The sequence below is a fragment of the Nerophis ophidion genome, linkage group LG02 (genome assembly GCF_033978795.1).
Source record: "Nerophis ophidion isolate RoL-2023_Sa linkage group LG02, RoL_Noph_v1.0, whole genome shotgun sequence".
In the NCBI taxonomy this organism is placed as follows: Eukaryota; Metazoa; Chordata; class Actinopteri; order Syngnathiformes; family Syngnathidae; genus Nerophis; species Nerophis ophidion.
Window position 1 is genome coordinate 20,565,447 of NC_084612.1, and position 15,285 is coordinate 20,580,731.

General features: G+C 39.9%; 1 protein-coding gene across 3 annotated transcripts in view; it reads right to left on the reverse strand.

Annotated features, from left to right (window-relative positions):
* LOC133537626 (MAM domain-containing glycosylphosphatidylinositol anchor protein 1) overlaps positions 1–13,708 on the reverse strand; it is a 569,362-nt gene extending 555,654 nt beyond the window's left edge. For all 3 annotated transcript variants that reach the window (XM_061878797.1, XM_061878798.1, XM_061878796.1), the window contains exons 1-2: positions 13,237–13,708; positions 7,383–7,472 (exon numbers count right to left, since the gene is read on the reverse strand). In XM_061878797.1, the coding sequence (XP_061734781.1) occupies positions 7,383–7,449 (67 nt within the window). In that variant the 5' untranslated portion in view covers positions 7,450–7,472; positions 13,237–13,708. The remainder of the gene's footprint in view (positions 1–7,382; positions 7,473–13,236) is intronic.
* Between the last annotated feature and the right edge of the window lie 1,577 nt (positions 13,709–15,285).

Here is a 15,285-nt window from a genome sequence, read left to right on the forward strand (position 1 = left end):
TGTTATTATTCATTATCAATAGTGCTATTTCTATTGGTATTTGTATTGCTTCATTTGTAATGTAATAATGTTCATTGTCATTTCTGTATTATAAATATTTACTTCACTAACTGCTTCTTTGCTATCACTTTTAAAATCATATTTGTACATATCATATTTGCTGATGTTGTTCTATTGTTGTTGTTATTGTTATTATTGTGTTTGCTGTTGTTTTTGTCTCTCTCGGTCTTATCCCCCTCTTGTCCCCACAATTTCCCCCTCTGTGTTCCTTTTTTTCTCTTTCTATCCCCTCCTGCTACGGCCCGGCTGCACCAAATAATAATATAAATCCATTTTAAAAAGTTAAATACAAATAAAGCAACATGAGAAGCAAACCCACACTTCTCTTTTGTAAGATAAATGATTACAGCCGATATGGGCATCTACATCAACTAAGTAGTTTGCCTGAGTAGCTGGACAGGACAAAAAACCCCAAAAAACAATTGAAATTAAAATTAAAATATGAAAAATGATATGGCACAATGAAGTAGTACATTACTGCAAGTGACCAAAGTTTTTAAGCATTGTTGAACTTTATCACAGCAAGAACTAGGGGTGTCCCGATCCAATTATGATATTAGATATCGGTCCAATATCCGCAGGAAAAAAAACGTACCCGTGCATCTAGAATCTCCACTATGAACTCCGGTACAGGCAGTTCTGCAGCGAGCTAAATGTGCAAAGCTGGACAGCCAGTTAACATTCAAATATCCTCCAAAAATTGCAAACAGCTAAAATAATGTTCAAAGCAAACTATAACCTGTTACCTAGGAAGGTATAACAATTCTTCGCAACAAAAGAGGATTGATTGATTGATTGATTGATTGATTGATTGATTGATTGATTGATTGATTGATTGATTGATTGATTGATTGAAACTTTTATTAGTAGATTGCACAGTTCAGTACATATTCCGTACAATTGACCACGAAATGGTAACACCCGAATAAGTTTTTCAACTTGTTTAAGTCGGGGTCCACATAAATCAATACATGGTAAAAAAGGAGAAATATAACCTCAAAGGAAAATCTAACTCAAAACATGTGTATGCTCGTACAACACTAAAAACCTTTAGCATATCTGTATGTGGAATTCAATTATGGAATGGATTAAGCAAAGAAGTTAAACAATGTACTGATATGATCCAGTTTAAGAGGTTGTTCAAATTAATAGTGCTTACAAAGTACAAAGAAGAAGAATTGTGAGAAATCCTTAAACTTTATTTAAAATAGGATTTTCTTCATCTCAGTATGTTTATCATGAGTGACTTATCTATTACAATAACTGCTGTATTAATCATTCACTAATGTAATTGTGCTACAAAAAGAAGTCAGTAAATTAACGTATGTATTTGTATACACTCTGAAGTTGGAAAAAGGTATGATTAAATAAGTTTTGCATGTTCCTACTGCTTTTCGCACGTGAATTAAAGAGAAATTATATGAAATTGTGTAATGTAATAGGCTGTGAGTGTGTTCATGTTAGAAATAAACTAAAAAAAGAAAGAAAGCACACAAGGTTGGTGTTGTAATGTATTTTAGTGATTTAGTCATTTACAAAAGGTAAACATCGGAGGCTATAGGTCACTAGAAGCTAGCAGCTACACAACAGCAAAGCACAAATTGGCAAACAAGCGAGACATACGTATTAAGTGTCCTTAATGAAAGACATGATGATGGATGGATTTTTTTTTATGCATTCTAAATATTAAATAAACATAAATAAAAGTCTGCTTACAGCGGACCTAACTGTAGATCATAAATCATGCCTACAACCTGGACAGAAGACGTCTGAGTAGGTATTCTGACAAGTTGATACACTTTGACAGTCACAGTTCCTGCACAATTATTTTTACTTAAAAACACATGTGTAGTAAAAAATAGGATTAGAACGTTCTAGCATTATGTTTCCATTCATTTACAGTAAGTGTGTTTATCAAACCGATTCTCGCAATAATTTATTTGAAATGAAAATGTATAATGAAACCTGTTTGAAACATGTTACATAGTGCAAAAGTTTCTCTTTAGTGCTGATGTGCAAATGGCCTAAAAACATATTTTCAAAAATGGATTCTTAAAAATAATTACATGAAAAAGATGCATAATAGATAAATACTGGTGTTTAAAATACAGAAAAAAATCATTCATAAAAATTATGAATGACACTTTGGATGTGAAGTCATATGTTTTAACACCCCTAATAGCAACAATGTTATCCAACAAGCTAAAGCTGATGTCAGCAAAATCTTATGTATTATGACTAAGACAAAAGGTCAAAGGTCACAGCAGTATAACACATCAATTAATGTTTAAAGGTTCCGGAAGCAGCTCAAAGTAAAGCCGCTGCTCCTCCACATCGAGAGGAGCCAGATGAGGTGGTTCGGGCATCTGGTCAGGATGCCACCCGAACGCCTCCCTAGGGAGGTGTTTGGGGCACGTCCGACCGGTAGGATGCCACGGGGAAGATCCAGGACAAGTTGGGAGGACTATCTCTCCCAGCTGGCCTGGAAACACCTCAAGATCCCCCGGGAGGAGCTGGACGAAGTGGCTGGGGAAAGGGAAGTCTGGGCTTCCATGCTTAGGCTGCTGCCCCCGCGACCCAACCACGGATAAGCTGAAGAAGATCCATGGTTGGAGGTTCATCAAATATCGTACCTAACCTTAAACATACTGAAGGTGCCGGAGACAGCTGAGGGTCAAAAGTCATTGGATCCATCAATCTTGCTTGTTCACCTTCGCCGCTTAGTCAACAACAGATTGTCAGCGCTTCTCCGCCATGGCTCATGACAAGGCCGTGACGAAACAGACTTTGTTTTCCACAGCTGCCACATCGCTTCAAACATCTTCATCGGAAGGAGCAAAGGTGACGGAGCCGCTCGTGTGTGCTTGCATCAACACGTGGTCGAGTCGCAGCAGGAAGTAGTACACTTCTACAAGGCGCCGGTCATCAGTTATTTCAATCCATGTTGAAATATAAAACATGATTGCAAAAAATATTTATAACATACTAACATTTAGACTTCGTTTACACTGCAGGCCAATTGATTTTTGTTTTCCAGCTGACTGTTTGCACTGAAAGTAAAATGTGATTTTTATCAGACTCCAGGGTAAATGTGCAGAGGCCCCAATGTGGCCCCAATGTGGCTCCTACGTGGCCCCAATGTGGGCCCAATGTGGCCTCGACATCACATGCAGAGTTTGATAAAGTGAAAACAAAGGAAGATGACCGGGAGGAAGTCGCTACTACTACAAAATAAAATAGAAGTTAATAGATGTCATCAACGTTTGAACCTGACAGGAGCCACAACGGGGCCACATTGGGGCCCAAAAATCCCATTTTGCTTGCAATGTAAAACAGTCAGCTTGAAAAAATAAGATCTGAAAAAAAAACTATTTTGGCCACTTTGGCCTGTTGTGTAAATTTATTCTATGTTGACTGAACCATCTCAGGTAAAATGTTGTGAAGGACTAAACACCGAAATATGTATTTTGTAGGAAATAGAGATGGTGTGAGGGTAAGAAACCGGAAGGAAAAACGACAGAAATATTTCCTTGCATCACGTAGCTTGCAATTGATGGACGTTTTACTCATAAACCAGAGGGAAAGACGTGAAGATGGACTGTAAGACTCCAGAACGAGTGGCGAAAAGAAACAGGTGAATCCATCCATCCATCCATCATTTTCCGCTTATCCGAGGTCGGGTCGCGGGGGCACAGCCTAAGCAGGGAAGCCCAGACTTCCCTCTCCCCAGCCACTTCGTCTAGCTCTTCCCGGGGGATCCCGAGGCGTTCCCAGGCCAGCCGGGAGACATAGTCTTCCCAACGTGTCCTGGGTCTTCCCCGTGGCCTCCTACCAGCTGGACGTGCCCTAAACACCTCCCTAGGGAGGCGTTCGGGTGACGTCCTGACCAGATGCACGAACCACCTCATCTGGCTCCTCTCGATGTGAAGGAGCAGCGGCTTTACTTTGAGCTCCTCCCGGATGGCAGAGCTTCTCACCTTATCTCTAAGGGAGAGCCCCGCCACCCGGCGGAGGAAACTAATTTCGGCCGCTTGTACCCGTGATCTTATCCTTTCGGTCATGACCCAAAGCTCATGACCATAGGTGAGGACGGGAACGTAGATCGACCGGTAAATTGAGAGCTTTGCCTTCCGGCTCAGCTCCTTCTTCACCACAACGGATCGATACAACGTCCGCATTACTGAAGACGCCGCACCGATCCGCCTGTCGATCTCAAGATCCACTCTTCCCCCACTTGTGAACAAGACTCCTACGTACTTGAACTCCTCCACTTGGGACAGGGTCTCCTCCCCAACCCGGAGATGGCACTCCACCCTTTTCCAGGCGAGAACCATGGACTCGGATTTGGAGGTGCTGATTCTCATTCCGGTCGCTTCACACTCGGCTGCGAACCGATCCAGTGAGAGCTGAAGATCCCGGCCAGATGAAGCCATCAGGACTACATCATCTGCAAAAAGCAAAGACCTAATCCCGTGGCCACCAAACTGGATCCCCTCAAATGCTTGGCTGCGCCTAGAAATTCTGTCCATAAAAGTTATGAACAGAATCGGTGACAAAGGACAGCCTTGGCGGAGTCCAACCCTCACTGGAAACGTGTCCGACTTACTGCCAGCAATGCGGACCAAGCTCTGACACTGATCATACAGGGAGCGGACTGCCACAATAAGACAGTCCAGTACCCCATACTCTCTGAGCACTCCCCACAGGACTTCCCGAGGGACACGGTCGAATGCCTTCTCCAAGTCCACAAAGCACATGTAGACTGGTTGGGCAAACTCCCATGCACCCTCAAGAACCCTGCCGAGAGTATAGAGGTGGTCCACAGTTCCACGACCAGGACGAAAACCACACTGTTCCTCCTGAATCCGAGGTTCGATTATCCGGCGAAGCCTTCTATCCAATACACCTGAATAAACCTTACCGGGAAGGCTGAATTTGCAACGCTATTCCACTGATCAGGTCATGGGACACGAGAGAGCTATGTATTTGAAAATTAGAAAAAAACTGTTAACTATTGCAACAACCTTCTGGTGTTAGTGTTTGTGTTCATGTGTTATTAAAGTTTAAATGTCCTTTGTTCGTGAACATACCATGCCTGAAAAGTTATTGACGGAGAAGAGGGAAGTGTGTGTAAAGAATATGTGTCGGACTTGAACCTGTTGTTAGCACAAGATTAGCAGTAAAAGTAAAAAAGAGTGTCATTTGTGTGACTTCTTCTGAACACAATAACACGAGAAGCTAAAAAACGACACATTCAGTAATTACTTTTAGAGTACATAATAAGTACATAATTTCCATTTGCATTCAAATGTTTAATCACTGTTGCTTTATCTCATATAAAAATGTGTGCATTTCAAGTACGTCTGCTCTGTGGTCCGCATCGCTGCTGATATGAAGCAAAGGTTTTTGTTATTTTTTTTCTTTTTTGGGGATTTAAGGGGGTTAGGCAGTGGGTACACAGGGGGAGGAGCAAAGCTGTGTTGCTTATGCAAGAGTATATATTCTCCTTAACACAGCAGGCAACAGTAGGAAGTTGGATGGCAGAATGTACCAGGATGCCCACACAAGTACGTCAATATGGGACATCACAAATGGTCCACTGTTAAAAAGGGACTCCAAAACTCTGTATTCCGGCTATGCAAAAATGTTTGCATGAACCTCATGATTTCACACGTGTGCATTGTTTAACACGATTATCCAACATTTGTCACACCTATGGATCATGTTTTGTTTTGGTCATGTTCGGTTAGCTTTTTTGGACATTTGGTTCTGTCTTTTCACTTCCTGGTTTGTTTTTGTTACCATAGCTACTCATTAGTTTCCCCTAGTCACGCCCCGATCATCAGCCTCTCACACCTGTTTCTAGTTACCACGGCCACTATTTATGTCACTTGCTTTCTGTTGATCGTTCTGGGATTTTTGCATTCTGCCTCATGCCCTCATGCCTTCACGCACCCTCAATTACCTTGCTATCCATGCCCCTTGTACCAGTCACAGTAAGTGTTTTTGTGTTAGTTATTCATAGTTCTGCCACAGTGCAAGTTTAAGTTCAGTTCATTGTCTTTCATGCCATCGAGCAGTTGTTTTGTTTTCCTGTTTGTATTTTTGTAGCCAAGTTTTGTACCTCTTTGTGAGCGCCCTTAGTGTGTTTATTTTTGTATTTAGTATTCCTAATAAACAACCATGTACTCACAGTCAGGTCTGGCTCGTCCCATATTCTCCTTGCATCGAAGAAGCAAAAATAATCCATCTCCTGGTGTGACAACATTGTAACAACATTTATACGTTTAAACATATTAAATTAATCATAAGTCAGCTTAAAAGTTATTGTCACATGTCGTTTTTATTTCATAGGAAAAACATACAAAAATATATGTGAATTTTAATAGCTGCATGGACAAATAATTTTACTTGAGAAGACATCCTATATCAAGATTTTTATATCTACAAATTAGTAGGACTAATCTATAAATAAATATTTTTGTCTGAAAACAAGCAATATTCAACTTGTATTTCTTAAATTTGGCAGAATCTCTAAACAAGATTTTCTATGTGCGGGAAACCAATTATCAAATTTGATTAGTTATTTTCTCAAGTTTAACATTCCGAAACTAGAATAGAAAAAATATAATTCATGCTAAAATCAAGATTAGTCAAAGACAAAAAATAAGTAAATAACTCTTAAAACTGTGGAAATTTCTAGGAATTTTATTTTTTTTAATCTTGGCAAGTGGCAAAGAATTTCCTGTGTACCAAGTAGAAAATAATTGAGAGGGAAAAGTAGCATAGAAAAGTCTAACTCAGCATGAAAGACAGTGATATGAAATGGAGGAAAGAGTGAAAAAATGTGTTATAAGGACCAGCAACTGGAGATACAACATGGTGTGCCAAAGCAAAGCTAATTGACTGCCTCTGTGCTTTAAAGCGCTACAAATGAAGAGTCGGGAGCTCCGTCAAACACAGGAAGTTGAGAAAGCAAAAGCATGAAAGCGTAAATAGAGTTAAAAACAGAAACAACAACACAAAAGACCAACTCTGTCCTTTCAGTTATGTCTTAAAATGAACCAGGGTTGGCTTATTTTTACACTTGCATGACTGTTATGTTAAAAAAAGGTTCCATGATGGCTGCAGTTTTGCTCTGCATTATTTCCACTGTATGGGGCGGAACTAATAAAGTCACCACTGTACACACTTTTTCCCCCTAAAAATGTATTAATACTGCTGATCTCCCAAAAGCAACCTTTACAGCTTTTAAGTAAAGTGGTAAACAACAAACTGATGCACTGATGTACTGTATGATGATAACAAGTTGTCCTTCTTACCGTAAACTCCTTGGCAGCGAGCAAGCGGATAGACGCTAGAAAACAACAAAATCCAGAAAAGCTCCATGTTCAGCTGCACTCCGTCATAACCTGCACAACACACACAGCATCCAACTGTCACTGCTCAGTGCTTGTTGTCCACGTGCATAACAAAGAAAAGAAAGAATTGGGCCAATTGTTTTTCCTTCATTTCCCTTTAAGCCATGAAAGTAATATTCCGGAACAAGCTCCACGGCGCTACGACATTTCATTCAATTGAAAAGGCGGGTAATTCAATCACAAATGGTGGATTATAGAAAGCTTACAGGCGAGGTTCTGTTATAGGACATCAGCGGTGGACACGGATTGTTTTGGTGAGCACGTTAGCGTGACCACTTTTCTCTGCTCCTCGCGCCGAGGTGCTGAGGACAGGTGGAGCGGGTTGGAAGGATGTGTTATATAACATGCCGGGGGGGGTCACGCACTTGACCCTAACACACCCGCACGTTTGCCTCAGATGAATAGAATGTCATCACGGGCCACAAAATTAGGTACAGCGACAGCATCAAATAAATGTGTGTGAGTGAATTATATTTATATAGCGCTTTTCTCTAGTTACTCAAAGCGCCTTACATTGTGAAACCCAATATCTAAGTTACATTTAAACCAGTGTGGGTGGCACTGGGAGCACGTGGGTAAAGTGTCTTGCCCAAGGACACAACAGCAGTGACTAGGATAGCGGAAGCGGGAATCGAACTTGCAACCATCAAGTTGCTGGCACGGCCACTCTACCAACCGAGCTATACCGCCCCAAGCTGTATTAATGGCTTAATCCCACAATATGGTCATTATTGTGGCTGTTTGCATAATATGTTGACCTTTTTGACGAGGTAATCCAAGTATTAAGAGACACCGCTCATGCACTATGATGCAGCACACTTCCACACCACATGCAAGTCGTTGTTACATTTCTAAACATGGTATACGACAAACATAGAGTACGTTATATTCTTGAAAGGCATACATTTTAAAGGCAAAATTTTGTATACGTGCATGTTTTTTTAAAAAGTATCCCATCATGAAGATAACCAAAACATTAGTTCAGTAAGATGCAGCACACTTCTACACCACATGCAAACTATAGCTACATTGATATACTATATGACAAACTAATTATTTTTGTAAAGGCATACAACTTAAATGTGAAGGCAGTTTAGTAGATTTTCTAATATTTGTACCATCTTGAAGATAACCAAAATATCACAGACATTTCTAAGTATGATGCAGCACACTTCCACGCCACATGCTGTAGCTACATTTTGAAACATGGTATGTGGCATACATTCTTTATATTTGTAAAACATACATTTTAAACGCATGATATTGTGAAGCCAGTTTTATGGATATTTTCTAATATTTTGACCATCATGCAGATAACCAAAATATTAGCTCAGTGGGATGCAGTACACTTCCACACCACATGCAAGTTATTGCTACATTTCTAAAAACATGGTATATGACAATCATACAGTATGTTATATTCTAAAAGGCATACATTTTAAATACAAATTGTTGTATATATGAATGTTTTTAAAAAGTTTACCATCATGAAGATAACCAAATTATTAGTTAGGTAAGATGCAGCACACTTCTGCACCACATGCAATACTATATGACAAACATAAATATTTTTTTTGAAGGCATTTATCTTAAATACACACTGAAATACTGTGAAGGCAGTTTAGTAGGTTTTCTTATATTTTTACCATCACGAAGATAACCAAAATGATACAGACATTGCTCAGTATGATGCAGCACACTTACACGCCACATACTGTAGCTACATTTTGAAACATGGTATATGGCATACGTTCCTTATATTTGTAAAACATACATCTTAAACGTATGATATTTTAAAACCCAGTTTTATGGATTTTTTTATAATATTTTGACTATCATGTAGATAACCAAATTAGTAGCTTAGTGGGATGCAGTACACTTCTACGCCACATGCAAACTGTAGCTACATTGTACAATGTATTGTAAAGCCAGTTTTGTTTATTTTCTAATATTTTGACCAGCTTAATAATAACCAGAACATTGGACATCGTTGCTCAGTATGATGCAGCACACTTACTCCACACCACATGGCTACCTTTCGAAACGTGGAATATGACATGTGTTCATTTTTTTGCAGACACATACACCTTAACATCATAATATTGTCTGTATGCATTTTTTCTCCTTTTTTGACCATTTTGAAGAAAGAAGATAACCAAAATATTAGAGACATTAAATCAGTATGATGCAGCAAACACGTCTACATCATGTGCAGACATGTTAAATTTGTAAAAACATCTTAATTGCATAATATTATGAAGCCATTTTTGCATGTTTTCAAAAATACTACAAGTACTTCTCCAAATGATGCAGTCCACTTCTACACCGCATGTAAGTACAGCTACTTCCATAAATACCTTCTATGAAATATACAGTATACATGTCTTTGTAAAGGTATAATGCAAATGTGTTCAAAGCTAGTGTTGTATGTATTGGTGTAATACTGCAAACTACCATTACAATACTGTCAAAATTAAGCTCTAAGCATTTTTTCATACTGCTCAGTTACAAATTATCCAGAGCGGGGGTCAGCAACCCGCGGCACTTGAGCCGCATGCAGCACTTTACTGCCGCTTTAGTGACTCCCTGGAGCATTTTTTTAAAAAAGATTGAAAATGGAGAAAGATTGGGCGAAAATATTTTTTTGTTTGTCTCATTTTGTCCACCAGACGTTTTATGCTGTGTTATGAATGTTAATGTTATTGAATTGTTGGAGTGCTAATTAGGAGTTTTGGTCAGTGCATGACTGCAAGTTAATCCGTGCTAACATGCTATTTAGGCTAGCTGCATGCATCACCATGCCTCATTTCTAGGTATATTTGAGCTCATTCAATATCCTTGACTTTTATCCTCTTTGTATACAATTTGGTTTTGCATGTCTCATGACACATTATCTGTATGTAATATCGGCTTTATTTTAGATAGTTGTTTGTGTGCCATGTTGTTCCAGACCACAGTAAACATTGCCACAGCTTGCCAAACATTGTAATAAATCTGTTTAAAGAAGACAGGATCCCATTTCCCTAACTTGGACACACATATCTACTAACCCCGTTTCCATATGAGTTGGGAAATTGTGTTAGATGTAAATATAAACGGAATAAAATGAGTTGCAAATCCTTTTCAACCCATATTCTATTGAATGCACTACAAATACAAGATATTTGATGGTCAAACTCATAAACTTTTTTTTTTTTTTTTGCAAACAATCATTAACTTAGAATTTCATGCCTGCAACACGTGCCAAAGTGTCATGTGTGGGTCGCATTTTAATGTGGGATTGTTCCTCCAGTGCAAACATGGATACTCCGGACAAAAACGTAAATTTAAGTAATGATTTAATAAATAATACACTGTACAAAACAGATAGAAAAAAACAAAAGAAAAAGCGTGCCGAACGCAAGGGAAGCTAAGGCTAGTACTTAGCACGGAAACAAGAACCAGATACATCAAAATGATAGTTGCTTACCGCAAACAAAGGACCGAGACCAACTGACGGGAGAAGGCAGGCTTGAATAAGAAAGTAATTAACAAAAACAGGTGTGCGTCTGGAACCCGCGGCAGGTGAAAATAATTAGTTACCAAGGTGACAAAACTAACTCACAAGGTGCACAAACAACAAAGGGAGTCCAAACTAACAGAAATAACACAAACACATGATCCGGACCACGAAACATGACACAAAGTAGTTGGGAAAGGGCATGTTCACCACTGTGTTACATCACATTTTCTTTTAACAACACTCAATAAACGTTTGGTAACTGAGGAAACTAATTATTGAAGCTTTGAAAGTGGAATTATTTACCATTCTTGCTTGATATACAGCTTGAGTTGTTCGACAGTCCGGGGTCTTGTTGTCGTATTTTACGCTTCATAATGCACCACACATTTTCGATGGGAGACAGGTCTGGACTGCAGGCGGGCCAGGAAAGTACCCGCACTCTTTTACTACGAAGCCACGCTGTTGTAACACGTGGCTTGGCATTGTCTTGCTGAAATAAGCAGGGGCGTCCATGATAACGTTGCTTGGATGACAACATATGTTGCTCCAAAACCTGTATGGACCGTTCAGCATTAATGGTGCCTTCACAGATGTGTAAGTTACCCATGCCTTGGGCACTAATACACCCCCATACCATCACAGATGCTGGCTTTTGAACTTTGCGCCTATAACAATCCGGATGGTTATTTTACTCTTTGTTCCGGAGGACACCACATCCACTGTTTCCAAATATAATTTGAAATGCGGCCTCGTCAGACCACAGAACACTTTTCCACTTTGCATCAGTCCATTTTAGATGATCTCGGGCCCAGCGAAGTCAGCGGCGTTCTTTGGTGTTGTTGATAAATGGCTTTCGGTTTGCATAGTAAAGTTTTAACTTGCACTTACAGATGTAGCGACCAACTGTAGTTACTGACAGTGGTTTTATGAAGTGTTCCTGAGCCCATGTGGTGATATCCTTTACACACTGATGTCTGTTTTTGATGCAGTACCACCTGAGGGGTCAAAGGTCCGTAATATCATTGTTTACGTGCAGTTATTCCCAAAAGGGAATAAGCGGTAGAAAATGGATGGATGGATATTTCTCCAGATGCTCTGAACCTTTTGATGATTTTACGGACCGTAGATGGTAAAATCCCTAAATTCCTTGCAATAGCTCGTTGAGAAATGTTGTTCTAAAACTGTTCGACAATTTGCTTACAAATTGGTGACCCTCGCCCCATCCGTGTTTGTGAATTACTTAGCATTTCACGGAAGCTGCTTTTATACCCAGTCATGGCACCCACCTGTTCCCAATTAGCCTGCACACCTGTGGGATGTTCCAAATAAGTGTTTGATGAACATTCCTCAACTTAATTAGTATTTATTACCACCTTTCCCAACTTCTTTGTCACGTGTTGCGTGCATCAAATTCTAAAGTTAATGAGTATTTGCACACACAAAAAATGTTTATCAGTTTTAACATCAAATATGTTGTCTTTGTAGCATATTTAACTGAATGTGGGTTGAAAACATTTTAAAGTTAATGATTATTTGCATAAAAAAATGTTTATCAGTTTTAACTTCAAATATGTTGTCTTTGTAGCATATTCAACTGAACATGGGTTGAATATGATTTTCAAATCATTGTATTCCGTTTATATTTATATCTAACACAATTTCCCAACTCATATGGAAACAGGGTTTGTATATCTTTGGTCGTTAAAGGCCAGTTTTTCCAGGAGTTGTCTCACTTTCTGAGTAGCCTCTGATTTACTAATGGTTTTTAATGTTGTAAATGTGTAGATTAAATATTACATTTCAACATTTCTGTCAATGAAGATTTGCGACACAGTCATTTTGATAGTAGGCTTTTATAGCTAATATAGACACTTAGGTCATGTGTTGCCTTCATTATAACACTTATATACGGCTTTTCATTTTTTTCCCAGACGGATTAGTTTTTGGTATTTTTGGTCCAATATGGTTCTTTCAACGTTTGTGGTTGTTGACCCCTGATCTAGAGGAAAAACAATTATACCTCCACTTGGAAGGTGGGATATTTTTTCCCTAACTTTTAGGTTAAATTAATCACAAATTTAATTGCACAACTTAATCAAAGTTTGTATCAAACTATGTAAAGGTTTTAAAATAACTTGTCAGAATGCCGCCTCTTTATTATTAACGTCAGATTATTTAACTGCAACAAAAGATTCGAATGCAAAAGTGCATGTACATGGCAAATATAAGATGAATATTGTACAATCAATCTACCTTGCCTCGGTAGGTGCGGTCCTGAGGGTCAGCCTGCTCCCCGGCGCAGAGCGCTCTCCTCCCGGCTACGCTCGGAGGATTCCACCGCTGCACCACCTCCGAGAAGCTCCACACCAAAAATGTTAAAAATAAAATAAAAAAGTTATAAATCCTCCAAATAAAATCACTTTAACGACTTCCCGGGCAGTAAAATAGTTCCTTGACGTGTTCAACTTTTACACCTTCAGCTTCATTAAAAAACAATGTTTTTCAAGGACTTCTTGGCAAAAAAGTGGAGTTGTGCAGTGTGACACACAGTCGTCCGATTGTTGTGTGCGTGGTGGAGGAACTCTGGCCAGGCGTGGGTGGAGCGCAGCGACCTCGGCTCCCGAGTGAGGACGGAGGACGACGAGGAGGCTCAATCAGAGCCGTGTCTGTGGACTCCAAGTGATGCCGGCCAAGTGGAAGATGTGCGCGGACTGAGAACGACCGCCCCTGTCTCAACACTGAGGGAGAGAGAGAGGAAGGGAGAAGGAGTGGGGGGGGGGGGGGGGGGGGCGGGAGAGAGAGAGAGAGAGAGAGAGAGAGAGAGAGAGAGAGAGAGAGAGAGAGAGAGAGAGAGAGAGAGAGAGCGAGGTGAACAGGTTGTCTGCACAAGAGTGAGTGCAGTCTGTGAGTCTGCTCGGCTGCTGCTCCGCGGTCGCCGTGCCATTAAAACACCGACAAATTGGAAGACAAAACACCAAATAAACTTATTTAGAATTGTTATTGTTCCATTTCATACCCTGTGGGACATTTTGTATTTTGACGGCAAAATTAACCGCACGTCTTCTATGTGCTGCACTTACTTGTGATGGCCACAAGAGGGCGCGCTTCCGAGCTCATAGTCGTGGCCGAATATGTTCAACCAGGACAGTTCATTAGGGACACCTGCTGCTTCAATGTAGATATCTGTACAGTTTATCATACATATATACATTATATCATATATATATATATATGACTTTATGCAATTCTTTAGTAAGAAAATTGAAGTCATTAGAAAGGAGATTAAAGACAATGCGTCCCAGCTACAACGGGGTTCTATTAACACTGATACGATGGTATATACGGCGGATACTGCCCTCCAAAATAGTTTCTCTCGTTTTGAGGAAATAACATTAGAGGAATTGTTACAACGTGTAAATGGAATAAAACAGACAACATGCTTACTTGACCCTCTTCCTGGGAAACTGATCAAGGAGCTCTTTGTATTATTAGGTCCATCAGTGCTAAATATTATAAACTTATCACTCTCCTCGGGCACTGTTCCCCTAGCATTCAAAAAAGCAGTTATTCATCCTCTTCTTAAAAGACCTAACCTCGATCCTGACCTCATGGTAAACTACCGACCGGTGTCTCACCTTCCCTTTATTTCAAAAATCCTTGAAAAAATTGTTGCGGAGCAGTTAAATGAACACTTAGCGTCTAACAATCTATGTGAAACCTTTCAATCCGGTTTCAGAGCAAATCACTCCACGGAGACAGCCCTCGCAAAAATGACTAATGATCTATTGCTAACGATGGATTCTGATGAGTCATCTATGTTGCTGCTCCTCGATCTTAGCGCTGCTTTCGATACCGTCGATCATAATATTTTATTAGAACGTATCAAAACACGAATTGGTATGTCAGACTTAGCCCTGTCTTGGTTTAACTCTTATCTTACTGATAGGATGCAGTGTGTCTCCCATAACAATGTGACCTCGGACTACGTTAAGGTAACGTGTGGAGTTCCCCAGGGTTCGGTCCTTGGCCCTGCACTCTTCAGCATCTACATGCTGCCGCTAGGTGACATCATACGCAAATACGGTGTTAGCTTTCACTGTTATGCTGATGACACCCAACTCTACATGCCCCTAAAGCTGACCAACACGCCGGATTGTAGTCAGCTGGAGGCGTGTCTTAATGAAATTAAACAATGGATGTCCGCTAACTTTTTGCAACTCAACGCCAAAAAAACGGAAATGCTGATTATCGGTCCTGCTAGACACCGAACTCTATTTAATAATACAACTCTAACATTTGACA